This window comes from Motacilla alba, chromosome 3, assembly GCF_015832195.1.
Source record: "Motacilla alba alba isolate MOTALB_02 chromosome 3, Motacilla_alba_V1.0_pri, whole genome shotgun sequence".
Lineage (NCBI taxonomy): Eukaryota > Metazoa > Chordata > Aves > Passeriformes > Motacillidae > Motacilla > Motacilla alba.
Genome location: NC_052018.1, coordinates 100,317,676 through 100,336,821, shown reverse-complemented (window position 1 = coordinate 100,336,821; position 19,146 = coordinate 100,317,676). Strand labels below are relative to the sequence as shown.

The following is a 19,146-nucleotide window of genomic DNA, read 5'->3' as shown; positions in this document are numbered from 1 at the left end:
AAACAGATGTAGTAAAATAAAGTCAAACTTGTTTCTATCAGTTAAAATTCCAAAATCACTTATTTATTTATTTCTAAAATAATAGTTACTCTAATGATACGGAATTGCAGCTCTTTGCAGTATTTGAGGCTGTATTGACCACATTGTCTTTGTGGTGGTGTAAGCTTCCTTTTAAGAGCTGTTATCTTGGTCTACTTGTTTATGGAATATTCTGCATGATAGGTCCCACAGAGCACAATTTTACCCCACCTGGGAACTGTCAGTGCTGCTCTTTGACATTACTTTATGCCCTTCTTTATCTTGTAGGGCACTAGGAACATGTAGTTATAGATGCTTTAAAAAATAAAACTTACCTTTCTTAGCAAGCCCTTTAACTTCATGCTCATACTTTTAATCATCTTGATGTATTAATCATATGAAATAATTGTCCGTGTAATTTTCCCTTTGCACACAATTACTTAATTACATTTATGCATGCCAGAATTAGGATGCCTACCTTTGATTTGCTAAATTAAATCATACTAAAAATGCAGAAAACCTAAGCATAGAGCATGCTATTTTTGCACAGTCTTTAATTGGGAAAAAATCAGTACTGATAATTTTTGAAATCCTCTTGTTCCTTAGTCCTGTGATTCTTCTCCGTGTTTTCAGACAAAAAACATGAGTACAAAGTCCAGAATGTTAGAAAAAATTAACCAGGGAAGATTTAATTTATCCCAGCAGTAGTTTCATACTTGTCAGTCTGTTTATTTTGTTTAGTATTATGATTTTCTTATGGATTTCTTTTAAATTGGATTAAAGTAACACAGTCCTTGTTTTTACATTGCACTTAATAGCAATACATTAATAAACACACATGAAAGGGTGTTGTGTGAACAATAAGTTTTAAAACTTTTACAGTTGTGTTTGTTTTTATGTGGATGCTGGATGAATATTCTGAAAGCCAGCTGAAATAACATACTTTGAATTATTTACTGAAAGAATCATAGGTGCTTTTGATAATTGTGCTTGTGTACCACAATTAAATTATGTTCTTGTTCTTATTTAATGCTGAAGGAGTCTCTTAAAATCAGTTGAAGAAGAACTACATCAGCGGTAATTTTATTTCTTTTTTCCTCTCATGTCTTTCAAAAGTAATTCATGCATTGATTTTTTTTGTCTGTCACAACTGCTTCTTGTTTGTCCCTGTGCTTGCTGAGAGCCCGTGAGAGAGGCATAGTTGATTAGATTGCAGCTGTACTTGAAAGAACAATAATGATTTTTTAAAAGACAGTAAAATTCTATAAAAGAGGTAGATTTTGAGCTCAGAATCTTCCACAACAGTCAAGGTAATTTTAATACAACTCACTCAACCATAGTATCTTCTTCATTTTCTTAGGGGACATGTGGCACATTTAGAAGATGATGATGATGCAGACGATGATTCTAAACAGTAAGTCCTTCTTGTAAAAATAAATAAAATCAGATTCTTGAATAGATGAGTATTTGGAAAAAAAAAGGTTGAATCACATTCTGTAACAAATCATGATTCTTTTTGCTATGGCATTCTTAAAGATAGGTATTTTCATGTTGTTGCATCACCGTAAGTTGTCTTATTGTGCTGATTGTAATAAACTGGGGGGAGGGGAAATGTTGTTCCTTGATTGATACAATTTTCTTTTTATTTTCTATTATGGAACAAAATTTTGGCATCATTATGTTGAGCCAGTAATATGTCCAACTACAGTCCTAGTGCCTTCTTTAGAACTGATAACTATATATCAAATAAAGCTCATGAAAAGTAGATAAAATGTATACATTACAGGCTTCTCTAGATGTTTGAGTTTGTTCTGTCTGTGTTCTCAACTAGGAGGATGCTTGTATGGGTGCTTGGTTTTTGGAATAGAGCTGACTTCCTTTACTCAGAAAGAGCAAATGTGACAGAGAGAGCACATGTGACTGCAAAGGCATGTGTAAAATTAATGATGTTCATATTAAATCCCACTGGTATAAGTATCTTGGGCTCTATTTGATTGATAGATGAGAGCTGAAGCAATTTAAAAAGCAAAATCAGTACGTGTAGATTTACATTCCTAAAGAAATCTGGTGTAAAGACCAAAAGGAATGATGCCATTGAGACATAATTTTGTTTGCTTTCTGTTAATGGGTAATTTGGAAAGCTGTTGCTTCATGCAAGAAACCTTTAAAATATGTGTTATCTATTGCTGACATCTCTCTCATACAGAGAACAAACTATAATCTCTCTTTTTTTTTTTTCTTTTTTGAGTAATTTTACTGCTTTTGTGAACTACCTCAGCTTGGTTCCTCCATCCATACGAACCTCTGGATGGTTTTCTGTGTATAGCTCTGTTTCTGTTCATTTTTGTTTAATGTTTGTTTTGCCCCCTACACTTCTTGCCCTGTTTGCAGCCAGTACCATCAATTCAGTAATGTTCCAGGGCTTGGAACCTCTTGATCCCTGCTGTCTATAAGTGCTAGCAGTGATTTCTTTAAGGTCCTTCTTCCTTGCACGAGCTCTATCAGATCTTTCAAATAGCATTGACTTCAGCTGCTTATGTGGCTGTTGTGTTTTTGTAGATTTTCTTTTTTAGGTTAGGCAAGAAAGAATCTGTGATAACTTCTGGAGAGGTTTTAATTCGTCTGGCCCTGGGGACCAGTAGTCACTGATTGTCTTCCTGAATTGTCTTGGTACTGTTTGTTTCTTCTGATATATCATCCTAAGTACTTTTGCCCTACAGAGAAGGCCTGACAGTGTGTAAAAGCTTGAATCCCTCAACCTTGGGTCAGACAGATTCTGCATCTGTGCCTTTTTCTTGATACTGCTGGAGCCCAAAGATCTGCTGCAATTATTGGTTCATCTGCCTGGTCTTGAATATCTTTCTGTGGAACCCACTGAAGATTCAAGGCTTTGGTTTGATTTATATTCTGTGAGGCGGAGCTGCAGTTGAGGAGCACATGTGACATCAGTTACTTCTCCCTTCAGATCCAGAACAAAACCAGTGAATCCAGTGTTCCTCTTCCAGCCCAAACTGATCCCATTGCATGAAGTCGAGTGATAGTAGCGGCAGAGAATCCATGTTTCAGAGAGCAACATAAAGTTATCACTCTTCATTTAATAATTTTGATTGGTTTGCTATTTCTGTTTCTTTCATGTGCAGCTAGGCTGCCAATACTTGAATTTCCTGGTTATGGAAAGCAGCAATTACTGGGGCACTGCCCTGCATGAATAGCAGTGACAAACTGCACCTAAACCCTCTTGTTGAGACAAGGGCACACAGTCCTTTGTACTCACATCTGTCACATGCATGCCACATTGTTGCCTTTTTGCTTTCTTTGGCTGCCCAGTTACATTGGTTGTCTGAAATGTAGGAAGAATACAAAAGAAATGGAAATGGAGCTTGAACCCTCATGACTGAGGACGTAAACTTTTGGCCCCATATTATTAAGAGAAGATAATTTCTTCCACCAAAGCAGCTGAAATGCATGACACAAGGGAACTTGTTCTCAAAATCCCCTTCCAACTTCTCTGAAATACAAATAACAGGTGAGATGCTCGGACAGAAACTCCTGGAAAGAATGAAGCCAAGCAGACGAGTTGTTGGCCTGTAAATAAACAGGCAGATATCTTACTACTTTGAACATAATTTAAAAATAAGGAAAATACTGTGGAAGAACATTAAGTTTCATAGTTTATTTAGTGGAAATAGTTTTCTGTTCCTGAAAGATTAGGAAACAGGACAGTGGAACCAGTTTTTAATTGGTTTTAAAAACATGTAAAATTTCAGAGTTTAGTGTTTTCTTTTTAAATGCAGCATATTTTTTTAAACCACAGAGCCAGGAGAGGAAGAATGCTCGTGATGCTTCAGCTATGTTGTTTTCTGATAATATCTTGTACTGTTGGACCAAACTGCTCTAGCATGAAAAGTTGTGTTTCCCAAGATTTCCATAAAAAAAGAGACTCATCAACCAAAAATTAACCAACCAACCTAAACATGAGGGTAGCTGTCCACTGCAGATTGATTTTACTTTTATATGTAAGGCTGTTTTAAGTCATCAGTGTGAATTTTCCAGGGAATGGTCTTCATTAGTTTTCTTGTAACTCCCCTTCAGCTCACTGATACCCTTAACTTTCTCCTCTCAACAGAGCAAATGTCAGGCCTCTTCTATTTCTCCCTACTTTGTTCTGCACAAGTTTGTGCATCTTCAGCAAATCAGTTCATGACACTCTCTGGGGGGGAACATGTGATCCTTGTTTTCGTGTAGTATCTGAGTTATAACAAAATGTTTGAAAGTATTTGTGATGCAGTTACTTGGATATAATAGTGCTCTTGACAAATTAATGGTATTTATTTGTATGGCTTTTATGAAACCCTGTCTCCTGAAGACTGCTATTCGAATTTTCTCTCTGTTTTGTTTTGTTTTTTTTTCTTTATAGTGCTACTATGAAACCTAAAGTGCCACCTCCTTTACCACCAAAGGTAAGTGAGGGGGATTTGGTTGCTCAACAGAAAAATGCACTTTAAATAAACAAATAAATGGAGAATATTTAAATTACTGTATTGGTGGCTCTTTATTTGTGAAAATTTCAGGATCAAAACGCTGCATGTGGGGTGTTTTCCTCATTGATAAGTGGCATGGATCTTTGGTGGCTTTGAATGTTTTGATGGCTTTGAATCTTTTTTGATTATGTTTTGATTATTACTATGTCTCTTTCAGCCTAAATCCATATTTATCCCTCAAGAAACTTATTCTTCTGAAAATGAAAATCAAGGGACAATCAAGAGATGCCCAACATCAGAGAGTCCAGCAAAATCTACATCTCATGTTCCACCCAGACCACCACCTCCTCGGTTACCTCCACAGAAATCTAATCCTTTAGGTAATAAACATGAACCCCAAGTATTTCTTAAATAATCTAATGTGATTTTATTTCTGTATTCTTAGCTATGCACACATTAAATCATATTGAGGTAATTTTTCTATGGTGGGCAAGAAACAGAAAGTGCATGAAAGCCAAAATTCATGAAAAAGGCATGCTTTAACTCTTAAAAGGGTCAAATGTACCTTCTATCAAAGTAACTGGCACAATTCCTGCTGATGCCATTGGTGAAAGTTGCTTTCTTAAGCAACAGGCTTATAATGTAGAGCATCAAGATTGGTAAAAAAGTATGTTTGTAGGTTTCAGATTTAGTGTGTCAGTGTTATTTGTCCTGTCAAGAACGGTGTTCTGCTTTCAAAGTTTGCTTTTGTAAGTAATGAACTGGGTTGGGGAGTATAGGAGGTAATTGTGTTTGTTTACTGTCTGCTCAGACTGTTGATTTTATGCCTTTGTCACTCTGATGCCTTGAGAGTTGTCTTGGACTGGCTTCTCTTCATTAAGTCTACCTCTCAGTTGTTACTTTGGTAGCTTTTCCTTGCTTCATACTTAGTACTGCTGTTGATTTGTTAAAGACTTGACTCTAACAAGGCTGTGTTTCTAAAGAATCCCTAATTGAAGTGTTAGCTATTGGCAAGGATTTCTTTAGGTATGCTCAACACATTTTCCCTCCTAACTGTGACTGCATCCCTTTCCGTGCTCCTGTTAAAGTTGTTAGATTTGAGTTACTATGTTAGAGTTGTTACATTAATTACCAAAAGTCATGGACTGAGATTGAATGTGGCTTGATGGATATGTGCAGATGTAAGAACATGCATGCTTCAGAAATAAATTAGGGTATTTTATACTATACTGTATATAGTATGTGTTCTGACTTAATTGGAAATTCTGGCCCACTTAAGAGTTTTTGGCTAGGTTACTCTTTGAGGTGAAGGCAGAGGAACACATTCTTAACTATGAATCTTTCTAGGTAATGGAGTCACTTCTGTGCAGTTAAATGGTGAAAGAGAGGAACTGCCACATCAACAGAATGAAGGTAGAGACACTAACTTTTCAAGGAAAGAAAAGAAGGAAATACTGGTAGGTATTTAAGCTTCTGGGTGTCCTTTTAGAGTTGTCGTGACTGTTCTATATGTTGTAAGACATATAAGTCAAGGAAAAGGAGCAGGCGCGCTCTTTAATATAGAAGTTATGCTGGATGGCATCTTGTTTACTTTGAATCAAAACACAGTTTTCTTTGATTGTCTAGTTGTGATACAGCCTTAGTCTGAAGTTTGTCAGTGTTTAATTTTCCTCAGAAACAAACATAATCACAAATATATACAATTTTCTTGGTCTTTCACACACCTGAGAGATATAATGGGAGCCATGTCTTGTACTGTACTGAGCAATGACTGTTTAAGCAAATGGGGAAATGAGGGAATGGAATATGCTGTAGTTAGACTAGATTAAATATAACACGAGACTGCCCTTTCTGAGGGCTCCTTCCAAGTGTGAAGCTGGAATGTAGTTTTTTTTTGTGAGAAGTGAAGAGGAAATAGACTAGAAACGTGGTGAGGAGTCTTTGTTTTGTTTTAAGGAAGTGCCAGTAATACTAGCAATACTTTGAAAAGTAGAATTACCTGGACAGCTTTGAACTTGTCATTTGAAATTGTGTGTTTGAAGTCTGCCTGTGAAATGGGTTTGTTCAGAAGCTTGTTTGTGCTAGGAGAAATTGATACTGACACAGGAAAGTTCATGTAGCACTGAGTGGTAACATTTAATTCTGTAATACTGAAGAGTTGAGCAATTGTTACAGTATTGCTTAAACTCTCATACTGGAAATTTCATTCTTGCAGGCACCACTGTAGTGCGAAAGTGTTGCACAAGACTGCAAACATTCAGTGAGGAGGTATTAGGGAATCATAGTGGAGATTTTAATGAAAAGAAAATTAACACTGAGTGTTTGTGGTTATGCTGTGTGTGGGGAGGGAATATACATATTCGAGCATAATGTGTGTGAGTGTAAACATACTTTTAAATTTTATTTTCTAGAAACCAATTAGTAACGGCCTTCCTCCCACACCTAAAGTACATGTGAGTATTGCTGAGTCACACAAATGCACGTTGGGGGTAGGGTGAAAGGGCACATTTTTTGAATGCTTGTAGTCTTTGCTTTTTTACTTAAAAAACCTAATATGACTTAGCAATGCTAAGCCAGTGGTATGACTCTTAACCTTTTGTTACTACTTGAAGAAAAATAATCTTTTTGGGAAGGTCACGTTTTAATTTTTCATATGTATGTATTTAATATTTTTACTTCTACAGATGGGTGCTTGCTTTTCAAAAGTTTTCAATGGCTGTCCGTTAAAAATTCATTGTGCAACATCTTGGATAAATCCAGATACAAGAGGTACTATATGATGAGTATTACCCATTTTGTCTTCTCCGTGAATTTCAAGAGTGCTTAGAAGAGCAGGACTATTCCTTTTAAAACAGACATATATTCATATAAGCAGGAGTCGTTCTTTAATTATGACACTGCTGTCTAAAGGTGTGTTGTTTTTAAGATATATTGGATGAAGTTTTTTCCTTTGATTAAAAAGAATAAATTACATATTGAAGTTATAGACTCTTCTCAACATTTTAGTCCCAAAGAAGACAATCCTAATTTATCTGTGAAAAATCTGACTTTTGGAGAACTTAGCTGAGATTGATTTCTTAGCTGAGATCTCTCTGGCCCTACAGGATTCTGCAGCTGTGTTTGGGGTTTTTTTTTGCATAAATTTTAGTGCTTTAATATCTAGCCTGATAAAGGGACTAGTTGGTAATATTGTACTCACTTTGCCTGCTATTACACCTTTTCATTATAAGCAATATAGACATACTAGTGAGCTGATCAGCAAGAAAATATTTGGATTTTTTTAGAAATGGGAATTAGGGAAGGGTAAATCGTTAGCAGTTGGCATCATCTCATAGGAGATGTTTGCCTTGTTTGCATGCCTGTGTACAATCCAGGGATTTGATTATGTGTAAGAGGTGAGGCACCCACAGACTACTGAGAAAATGTTCAAGTCACTACTGCTGTAGAAGTACTCTCAAACAAGGCGATGGATATTTCCATAATATATGGAAATGTCTAAGTAAGATATGCTGAAATTATTCACATGGTTTCCTGCTTGTGGTTGAATTGATTTTTTTTTTTAATTTCAATTATTACTCAAAAAAATCCCTGAGCTTTCCTAATGACTTAAAACAGCCCCATTCATAATTTAAAGCTTCCTTATCAGGATTAATTTTCCATGCTTTCAAACACTGTAACTATTATAGTTTGATATGTTTCTGTGTGTGTAGACATTGCTTTTTGGTAAAGGTGTACATACCCTCCTGAATCAAGATTTCTACCTCTTTTTGTTTGTGTTTGCAGATCAGTACTTGATATTTGGAGCAGAAGAAGGTATTTACACATTGAACCTCAATGAACTTCATGAAACATCAATGGAGCAGGTATATTTCTGGTTTAAAAAAAATACATCACATTTTTAACCCCTCAGATTAATGTTGTATAATCCTTGTAAAGGTGGTTTTTGCTCTGTTTACATAGGCACTGGCTACACTGAGAATTACCTTAAATATTTGCTATCGAGGATACTTTTCAGTCATGTTTGTAGGCTGAACCCTGTTTATATAGGAGATCTTCATTTGTCTGTGTTTTGAACCTCATCATAGTGCATTGTTCTGCAGCTAAATGATTAGGTAAATAGTATGGAATTTCCCTGATGTATTTGGGTGAAAGTTTGTATTTTCCTTAAAACTTCATTACAATGCAGAATTTTTGCAACAAACATTGTGATTCAGCTACAGGGAAGCAAGGACAGCCTTTATTCACAGGAGTCCATTCTTGTGGTCTTAAAAGCAGCTTTGCTGATGAGACTCAGCTTACTGAATTCCACCTAAAGCTCTGTCTTTGCAAAGTCTTACAATAAGTAATTTTGTTAAAGGATACTGGGGAGGGGAAAATGCAAGTTGCAGGTCTTTCTGTATTCTCCAGCTCTTTTGTTGCTATCTTAAGAGACTTGTTTTTTTTTTTCTTGCCTTCTCCCTGTCGTAGGGAGCTGTGCACCTGCCATCAAGATGGAGGAATTTGCAAGGACAGCCTTCGCACTGTAAGCTGGAGGCACTGGTGTTTGTTCATCCTCCAGGGTCCAGACATTTTAGAGATGTCTGTTTTGTTGAGAGGGAGGCCTAGTTGAACTGACCTTAGTGTAACCCATAATCATACTGGTGGTCAAGTTACCTGATTTAAACTTAGCTCAAGTACCACTCTGCTGCTGCACTGCAGTTACAACAATTATCCTGAGAAATATCACTAATGTAATAACAATTCTTATAGGCCAGGTAGACCAAGGAAAGGTATGGATTTTTTCTTTACTGTTTGGGGTTTGGTTTTGGTTTGGCAAGGAAGGAAAAGAGCTGTAATGAAAATCACATAGTGTGTTGCCTAGTGAGCTTTCAGGGAAATGTTTTAATAAGCACTTAGAGACAAGAAGAAATGCTTGCTAACACAGCCAGTCATGTGTGGAACAAGGAATGAGTGACAGTCAATTAACCTGCTAATTTGAAGAATTGCTATTCTTTAATCCTCAGATCCAAATCTACTGAGTCACAATATGCTCATGTACCTACAGAAGGTCAATCAACCTTGCATGTTAAATTTTGATACAAGCAGTGTGGTAGATTATTACTATAGGTGTTTCTTACAGTGTGTTTAGGTTGTGAGAAGACTTCAGGAATAGAAGTGCACCCTCTGTGCTAACCATTTATTGCATTATTTATGATAAGTCAGTAGGGCTTTAATGGCATTTCCAAGTTTTGTGTTTTATGTTATTGTTTACTCTCACTCTGATACAACTCAGCATAAAAGCAAAAGTAGTGCCCTTGATGATTTTTCTCTGTATTTCGCTTCACCAGTGGCCAAATGAGACATAATACACGTTTCCAGGAGTTAGAATAGCTTCGAGGTTAATATTTTATTCTATTTTTGTTTTCTTTTGTGTTTTTTTTTTTTTTTAAGAGCAAAACAATTGTCCTCCTGAGCGGTCAATGTAGCCCAGTAGTCTCTTTCCTAAAGTGGCAGTTGGAAGTGTCAATGAGCTTGGTCACTGTGTGTTCTCTTCAGACTCCACTACAGTCATTGAATCAGGGATGTTAGAGGATCCCTGCCTATTTTTTGTCCCTTTTTCGACCTCTTGAACATGCGTATGTCTGATCCCTTGTTTGTGTTGGTACTTTCCACCTCCATGACATCTTGTATCAATAAGTTCTAGAAGTTAGGTGAGAGGCGGGGGGGGAAAGTAGTTGTGTGTTTTTTGGGTTTTTTTAAGGGATGTCTTGTTGCTTTCAACCCCATCTTTTTAGGAATTGCAGGATTTGATAAAAAACAGCTCCACCTTGATAATTTGTTGCACTCGTTCATCACTTAAGAGAAATGTGTAATCATGCAGGTGAATGTGTAATCATGCAGGTGAATGTGAAGAATCCCTTCCAAGTACCAGTTTTAATTGCTTGAAGATATTTGGACTGTCACAGGCTTTAGAATCACGTGGCTTGTTTAGAACGTGGTTTGTTGACCACGCTTGGTTTACTGAAGTTTGTTTGAAGTTTGTTGATGAGCTTTTCTTCTTTGAAGGAGAAAATTCAGTGTTTTTTGAATTTTTTGGAAAAGGGTTGATTGATCTTTATAATGATATCTTGTGGAATATAATATACCTGAAGACATGAGTATAAAATGTGCTAATTGTTTAAATGTTAATTAATATATTAAATATAGTGTGTGTGCCTAAGATTTACTCTGAATTAACTCTGGAATTCAGGTAAACGTTACTTGGCTTAAACTTACTTCTACTGCAAAAAGCAAGTGACTATTAGCTTTGTCCTGTCATCTAAGCGGATACTAATTGATAATTGTCTTGTGTATATCAAATTGAATGCTACTTCTTTGTTTTTCCTTCTATTTATCAGCTATTTCCTCGAAGATGTACCTGGTTATATGTCATGAACAATTGTTTGTTATCAATATCTGGTAAGTTACTGTGCTGTCTTTCAGTGGTAGCGCTGGTAAACACTTGGTTTCGTATTTGAAGTGTGGTTTGTTTTCTAATTGCCAGGTAAAGCTTCTCAGCTTTATTCCCATAATCTACCAGGACTCTTTGATTATGCAAGGCAAATGCAAAAGTTACCTGTTGCTATTCCAGCACATAAACTCCCTGACCGAATACTTCCCAGGTAAATACACATCATCGGATATATCAGAATATCTTAACTCTGGGAGTTCAGGAGATGCTTGTGAAGCTCTGGGAACACCAAATAGTGGGGGGCTCTGTTCACAGGTTGCAGTGAATGACTCATGTGCATTAATCAGAGGGTTGAGCCCTACATTTACACAGATCAGGATGTGAATTCTTCTTGTTAGAGAGATGGATTTTGGTAGACCTTATCTTACACCTTACCTTCTGGTTATGAAGGTTTCTTGTTTCTGGGCATAGCTCTTTTCAGGTATAGTCTATTGTGGTAGATCCTGCTTGTACTTGATGCTGAACAAAAGCTATGGCCATGCCCCTCCTGGCTGCTGCAGAAAATAACCCTGTCCTGGCTAGAACCAGGACACTGCCAAACAAGCCTTAGTAGCAGCCCATTCAAATCCCAGCAGAAGAAGGTAGTAACACTAATCTAGTTTGCAAAAAAATCTTTGATTTTTTAAAGTGCATACTGACACACTGGTTCTTCTAATAGAATAGGATTTCTGTTAGGAAATTGTATTACAGAAAATTTGATTCTCTGCTACCTTTGGTTCTGTTAAAAGCCTATTAACAGGTAATTCTTGGGTTCAGGAAAAGCTTCTTCTTGTTCAGTTACCTGCAAACACAATGGTGTAACACTTGTCTGAAAATTGTGTAATTCCTAGAGGGTAAATTCTAAATTACTAGGAGATAATTTGTGCTTTGAATTGTTACCTTCTGTGTACCTGCACTATTGTTTTGCTCCTCTCTTCCAAATTTTACTTTGATGGGTGACTTTGGCTTGAGGACTGAATCAGCAGTGGACTAATAACCATAATTACCGTAAGGATCATGCTAGGAAAACCATACTAGATTCTGCCTGGAATGGTACCTCACCTAAGTTGCAGAGGACTCAGAAAATTTGTTGTCCAGTCATGTCACTTCCCAGGAAAAATGCAGCACAACCTGAATGTCTGTGCCAAGCCAGTCATTCAAAGGCAGGAAAGATTAATTTAAATAATCTATTTTCCTGTTTTACCTCTGGTTGTAGGGTGTCAGGGTAGTCACATTTAGCCAGGCAGAAGACAGACATTTGAAGTATGTAGGAAAATGTAATTTTTCCTACCAGACCATAATGTGTATTCTTAACCAAGTTTCTGGATACTATGATGGTGAGTGCTACATGCAAAATAGTAAAAGCAGAGGTTTTGGTAGAGAAAAGGCAAAGCAAAATTGAATTTGAAGCAATTTTTGAGGTTTATATATTTATTTGCAAAATGTTCTAACCTCAGTTTATGATACTTAGTAGCAGAAAATGTCTGTGATAAGCCTCCTTTCCAGCTTCATCCCCTGGAGTGTCCTCGAGCAGTTCCTTTCAAACCTTCCATGACTTGTTCCAATGAAAATTTGTGACCAGTACTCAGGTTTCATGCTATTCAGTCCTTTTGCATTATCAGTCACTTCTGGATAGTTCCATTTGAAATGTTACACAACTGTTCTGTCAGTTCATAGCTTTGAGTGCAGCATCTATCAATCTATTTATTCCCATCTTTTCTGCAGATTACTTATTTTTATTGTCAAGAGTACTGTGGCCAGTCTCAATAGTGCATGTTGTCTTCTGATGCCTGTAGAAACTCTGAGTCCTGTTACCAGCAAATAACATTTTGGCTTATCTGATAAATTTTCACATTATTGTTTTCATGATTTCACAAGAAATATACAAACTTATATTTTTTTAGTTTTTTGGTGTGGCAGATGTTTTTCTATCAGTGTATGTCTAAAAAGAAAATTCAATCAATTATTTTAGTTGATCAATTATTTTGTGTTTATCTTTTGTAGGAAGTTTGCGGTATCTACGAAAATTCCTGACACTAAATGGTGTCAAAAGTGTTGTGTTGGTAAGTGAAGGTCTGGAGAATAAATGTGAAGGGGCAGCACAAATGGTGGCAGCACAAATATTAAGATTATTGAGTCAAGTGTAGAAGGTAAAGGGAGAAGAGACTTTTGTCACTGTTATGAAGCTGTGCGTTTGCAGATGGTGAACTCATTCAGGTTAGTCCTTGGGTTTAAGCAGTAGAAACTTTCCCAGTTAGCTCTTTATATTTAAAGACAATTTACAAGAAATGCAGAGAACCAGAATGATGTCAAAATTCAAACCAGTTCTCAAGAAAAATCTAATCTCCATGGATGGAGAAACTCAAAGAAGTTGCTATCATGATTAAGCCACCTGCATTCCTAGCAGAAGATTTAGTTAATCAATATTGGGTGGTAAAAAGCAAAGGAGTATTTTTAATTCTTTGAGGACGGTGTTGTCTCTGAAGCCTTTATAATGTGTTTAATAATGTGCCAGCTACCAAAGTCTCAAAGCTGCACTGTGTTAATACATGTTCTAAAAGGGAAGCAGATAGATTTAAAAAAACTCCAACCACTGAGTGCTAATGAATACTGCAGGGAACACTCAAGGGATGACGGGGGTCAGAGTATGTAAAAACTCTGACTTTCTGGCAGAAAAATTAATATGGAAGTCTGTATGTTTGTAGGTTTCTGTTCCTAAAACGAGAAGCCTTGTGGTATGCTCCTCTGTGATTGCTGTCCTGCCAGCACAGAATTTTACAGGGGTGCTGTGGTACTTGACATTGTGAGGGGAGTCTTCATATTCAGAGATAGCTCAGCCTCCTAGGCCTGGAGCCCTTTGTGCATGATAGGTGTGAGTGATAATTTGTGAACAGCGCAAGGGTGGCTCTAAGAGTCTTACTTTTTGTGACTTGAGCCTCCGTTCCTGCTGGCACATAAGTCTGCGTTAGGCCTCGGGGCAGCAGGAGTGCCACAGGAGGCAGAAAAATGCAAGAACTTCTGGTCTTCTTTCTGTACCTTACAGGTGTTGGCGATTGTTTTGTGGTTTCTGTTGCTGAGTTCAGCCTTACTCAGGGTCACACCAAGTGTTATTTGCTGCACTTGGCAGTCAGTCTGATGTTGAGTGAGAACTTGGATTAATGAAATAAGGCACTGATGTTTAAGGTGCCAAGGGACTGCTGATGAGTTTCTGTGGCAATAAGATGGTGTGAGCATATTTCACTTTTGTGATAGTTCTGGATTGTAGAAGATTGTTCAATCTAAACTGTGTTGTTTATTGCCTGATGGCCCCACAGTCACTTTACTGCACATTAAAATCTGGTCTTTAGATGTATTTGTACAAAGTGGAAAATAACACTTGTTTGTCTTAAAGGAAATGTTGGCAGCGCTTAAGGAGTGAAATTTTGTCAGTATTGTAGAATTGAAGTTGTGAAACTTCACAGGGCCTAATTTTGCAACTTTATTGTTCTCTGCCAGTTTTGAATTGAGTTCTGACTATGGAAGAGCAGTACTTCCTGCTTTTCTATTGTTCTTCGGTTTCAGCTGGATTTCCTGATGGTCTAGAATTGTTCATCAGAATTACAGAGCTCCTGGATTTCACACTTGGCTGTGACAATGCTTGTAAGGCAGCTGAACTGTTCACTGCCTGCTGCATAACTGTGTGTTGTAGAAAAATCCATTCTTTAACAGCTTGTTTGTGGTGATTTTGAGATACCTTAGGCAAACCAACACAGTAGACCCAAGACACTCCAAATGTGTATGCAATCAACTATTTTTTAAATATATAAAAGATTTGAGTGGGGGTGGTGGGTATTTTCCAAAAGTAAAGGGACAGTTACATAGTTGGAAATTGTTTATAATTTGCATGTGCTTAGTACACTAATATTCTCTATCCTTTCTTGGCAGTGAGAAATCCCTACACAGGCCACAAGTACCTTTGTGGAGCACTACAGTCTAGCATTGTTTTGTTAGAATGGGTTGAACCAATGCAAAAATTTATGTTAATCAAGGTAAAAATTACAATTACTCTCATATTGTCTTCTAGTTATCTTGTACTGGCTTGTTAAGAATAAGTATTAGCCATTTATTGATTTATTAGACTTTTCTCTTGGTTTCTTTTACATTATATTGAAAAAAAACTATTTAAATATGTCATTTATTAAGTTACTTAAAATAAATATTCATGGTTTTGGGGTGTACTTCAGTTAGAGAACTAAGCCCTTTTCTCCATGAACATTGCCCTTCAGTTGCACAATAGAAAACTGAGGCTGACAGGCTGAGACATGGCTTAACAGTGGTCTTGCTCCCATATTAGAGAGAAGGTGACCATTTATTCTATGTTTTTTGACACTGAGCTGCCCAGAAATGCTTGTTACCTCCCCATCTGGCATCACCTGAAGAGACAGAGCCCAGGGTAGGCTCATGTTTATAAAAAGGCAGCTGCTATAACGTGATCAGCATGGAAGAGAAGGCTTAGAGGCTCAGTAGCCAGGGACAGCAGTGATGAGCACTCTTGTCTCTGGGCAGCTGAAAAGGACACACATGATAAAATACATGCTATTTTATTTTAACTGAATTGGCATGAGGTGCTCCAAGCTTCTTAACTCAGGCCTTTTGTATTGATCAGTTTCTGTTATCTGAAGAAGTAAGCCTAATATTACAAAGTATGTCATAAAATTTACTACAGTTGGAATACCTAATAGCAACTCAGACTACATTTGTCTCCCTTCTAATATTCTCCCTTCTAATATCTATTTTTGCTTATTCATCTAGCACATAGATTTTCCTGTACCTTGTCCACTGAGATTGTTTGAAATGCTGGTAGTCCCCGAGCAGGAATTCCCTTTAGTTTGTGTTGGTGTCAGTAGAGGAAGAGACTTCAACCAGGTGGTGAAGTTTGAGACTGTCAACCCAAATTCTACCTCTTCGTGGTTTACAGAAACAGGTTTGTGTGCTGTTGTCATTGCATTCCAAAATGTTCTTTGCTCTTCTGTTACAGCTGAAGCACTAAAAGGCAGGTTTCTCTAAGGAAGCAAATGATTAAATCATTAAGGCTAAGTGATAATTGCAAGTTCTCTGCTTAAAGGTGTATCTGGTTGAACCTGCTTGCACGTGCACCTTTTTTTTATGTTTCTCCTTGTTGAACTGATAGGATTCCTTGAGATTTGTAGCATAGCAGAGGATGTTGTTATGGTTTATTGCATTTCCATAAATTAGGCAGCACTTTATTACCCTCTGTGCTGTTTTGTACTCTACCCTGGCGCCATGACTTCTGTTTACTTAATAGGTTTTATTAAAATTGCATTCTGAGCAATTCCTTTTGACATCTCTGGAAGATGTATTTTGGCTCTCCTGCAATGTGTCACTATGGTTAGAAATGGTGGTGTCACCACCTGCTGAGATAGAGCATTCTTCTGGTGTTTATGGAAAGCAAAAAGGATGAGAACCACTGGTAGCAGGAAGCCGAGCGCCTGCCCATCACCATTGTGGGCACCATGAGTGAGATGGCCAGCATCTGAGCAACAGCAGAAATTCTCTCATGGAAGTGTGCTAAGAATTACTTTTTTTAGAGTTACAAGGTTGCCTCCTGAACCTAGATGCAGTAAGGAACCATTGCTAGTTGTAGCTGGCAGGTTCAGAAGCAGTAAATAGCTTTGGTTTTGCTTGTCATGGATCCCTTGTTGGTTCGTGGTGAATTTATACATAGCTCTGTGCTGGCATACACATGTGCATGAGTCCAGATGAGTGTGTACTGTGGAATTCACTAGGAAGAAAAGTTTCCTCCAGGAAAATACCCACTGACCTTGCTGCTGCTGAAAAGTGCATCAGATTTTGACATAGTTTAAAGCATAGTTAAAAAAACGAAAGTGAGCAGTGGATGGCAAATTAACACACTTTACTACTTCAGACAATGCATTTTATTCTCATTCCTTCCTACCTGTAACCAGTGTGAATTTATAGCACAGCCCATAAAGGAAGCACACTGAAGAGAAATGTCCTGCTGTCATTTCTCTCTTATTGTGGTCTGCATTAGTGCATAAATACAAGAGTACTAATCCCTTCTCTGTTCTTTTTTTGCATTGTGCCTTCCACACTTTGTTACGATTTCCTTAAATTACTTGTGTGTTCTCACATTGTGTCTATGTTGTTGTTTTCTCCTATTTTTGTAGCTCAAATTTAAACCCTTTTGTTGCACCAGTTTATTCCTGTTCCCTGCTGGCAGGAGAGCAATGATGCAAACAGATTTTTTTTTTTATAATTTTAAATGGAAGCTGCTTTTGTGTTCTAGGTAATGTGCTCAAATTTCTCATGTCTAATGGATTTACTGAGTTTCTCTTTGCTATATGAAAGATGCCTACAGAATCTGGCAGTAAGGTTGAATTAGTAAGAGTTGCTTTTTATGTAACTTTAATATTAAGAAACAAATGGACCAAAACTACACTTCTCTTCTGAGCTGACATGTCTACTAATCACTTGTGGGTCAAATTCCCATTTGCTGTGATGGAGACTGCTGCAGCTGGAACCCAGAAGAGAAAAAAATAGCCCTCCTTTTGAGGGTTTGGAGAAGGAAATAAGCCCCTATTTTTGGAAAATCTCAGGATGGACTGTCTGCAAATAGCAGCAAAAATTAAGTAATAGTATATAAGTCCCTATCAGGATTTAGAAATAAAGACAGAAGTGCAGTGAAACAGCGTAGTGTGGACTACATATATCTGGCTTTTTGCAACAGCAATATTCAATTGCACCAAGAGAGAATAAATGGAGAACAACGTACGTGTCAGTTTGATTTTGTGACATGGCTCAGAAAAGGCTGAATTAAATCCATACTTCAGTATTGTAGCTTCAGTTTTCCTGTCACAGCCAACATGTTGGATAAGTGGACATGCATCTCTAAGAGAAGAGTAATGTCACTGGTAAGATGATGATTTTAAGTAAATAAAACACACTAGTCCATCACAATGTCTCAATCTCTAGAACTTCCATTTCAAATTTCATGCTAATGTATGTAATGAGCTAACACTGCCATTTTTTTACAGACACTACGGAGACGAGTGTTGTCCATGTAACACAGCTGGAGAGAGATACCATTTTGGTGTGTTTGGATTGTAAGTTGATTATCAACTAAAAAAAAAAAAAATATATATATATATATATAAATATATATATAAATATGTATGCATTTACATGCATACTGTCTGTCTCCAAATTAGGTTCTATCTTGAAGATCATCCTTGATTAACATATCCTTATTTATTGTCTAGGCTGCATAAAAATAGTGAATCTGCAAGGCAGGTTAAAATCCAGCCGCAAACTGTCGTCGGAGCTCACGTTTGACTTTCAGATTGAATCAATAGGTAAGCTGGGTTTCATTATTAGTCTTGAATATCCCTGTAGGTCAGAGAGTTGGGCAATCACCATCTGGATGAAATTTGACAAGAGCAAGTGGTGGATTCTGCATCTGCGATGAGGTAGTCCAAGTTATGCGCACAAACTGGGGGATGAGAGGCTGGAGAGCAGCTCTGCAGAAAGAGATCTGGGGGTTGGGATGGATAGCAAGCTGAAGATGAGTCAACAGTGTGCTCTGGCAGCCAAAGGTCATGACCAGCAGTAAGGGCATGGAAATTATATGAAGTTGCATATGGGAAAATTCAGGTTGGATATTAGGAGAATACATTTTACTCAGAGGGTGATTGATCACTAGACTGAGCTCCCCAGAGAAGTGGTCACAGGACCAAGCCTGTTAGAGCTCATGCAACATCTGGACAATGCTCTTAAGTGATCCTTATGAGTCCCTTCCCACTTGAGATCTTCTATGATTAACTTGTTCAATGTTCCAGTAAAGAATTAGGTATGCTACCTGTCTAGTCTTTGGCATTTGGAGCACTACCTCACTCATTTCACTTTGTGTGAGAAGACTCAGTGAAAGGTTTAGCATGTGCTTTCCTAGGAACAACTGGAATGGACTAATAATCCTGGAGTCTTCTTAGATTAAGCTAAATGTCTTGGAAGCGTGATGAAGACTTCTAGCCTCTAAGGCAGTACCTTAACACAACCTACATAAACTCTGAATCACCCATGCCTAACTAATTTTGCATGTGTGTTTGTGCAGTCCATTTTTATAAAGCAGCTCAAAGACTAAATTATATGATATGTCACAGG

General features: G+C 37.4%; 1 protein-coding gene across 5 annotated transcripts in view; it reads left to right on the top strand.

The window, feature by feature from the left end:
• Positions 1–19,146, top strand: part of MAP4K3 (mitogen-activated protein kinase kinase kinase kinase 3) — a 64,819-nt gene that overhangs the window by 38,777 nt on the left and 6,896 nt on the right. For 2 of the 5 annotated variants that reach the window (XM_038130953.1, XM_038130950.1), the window contains 15 exons: positions 1,057–1,095; positions 1,379–1,432; positions 4,436–4,478; positions 4,717–4,879; positions 5,847–5,956; positions 6,911–6,952; positions 7,184–7,268; positions 8,283–8,362; positions 10,877–10,937; positions 11,023–11,140; positions 12,973–13,031; positions 14,893–14,996; positions 15,760–15,931; positions 18,024–18,092; positions 18,249–18,341. In XM_038130953.1, the coding sequence (XP_037986881.1) occupies positions 1,057–1,095; positions 1,379–1,432; positions 4,436–4,478; positions 4,717–4,879; positions 5,847–5,956; positions 6,911–6,952; positions 7,184–7,268; positions 8,283–8,362; positions 10,877–10,937; positions 11,023–11,140; positions 12,973–13,031; positions 14,893–14,996; positions 15,760–15,931; positions 18,024–18,092; positions 18,249–18,341 (1,292 nt within the window). The remainder of the gene's footprint in view (positions 1–1,056; positions 1,096–1,378; positions 1,433–4,435; positions 4,479–4,716; positions 4,880–5,846; positions 5,957–6,910; positions 6,953–7,183; positions 7,269–8,282; positions 8,363–10,876; positions 10,938–11,022; positions 11,141–12,972; positions 13,032–14,892; positions 14,997–15,759; positions 15,932–18,023; positions 18,093–18,248; positions 18,342–19,146) is intronic. The other 3 variants (XM_038130955.1, XM_038130952.1, XM_038130951.1) reach the window with 2 other exon arrangements.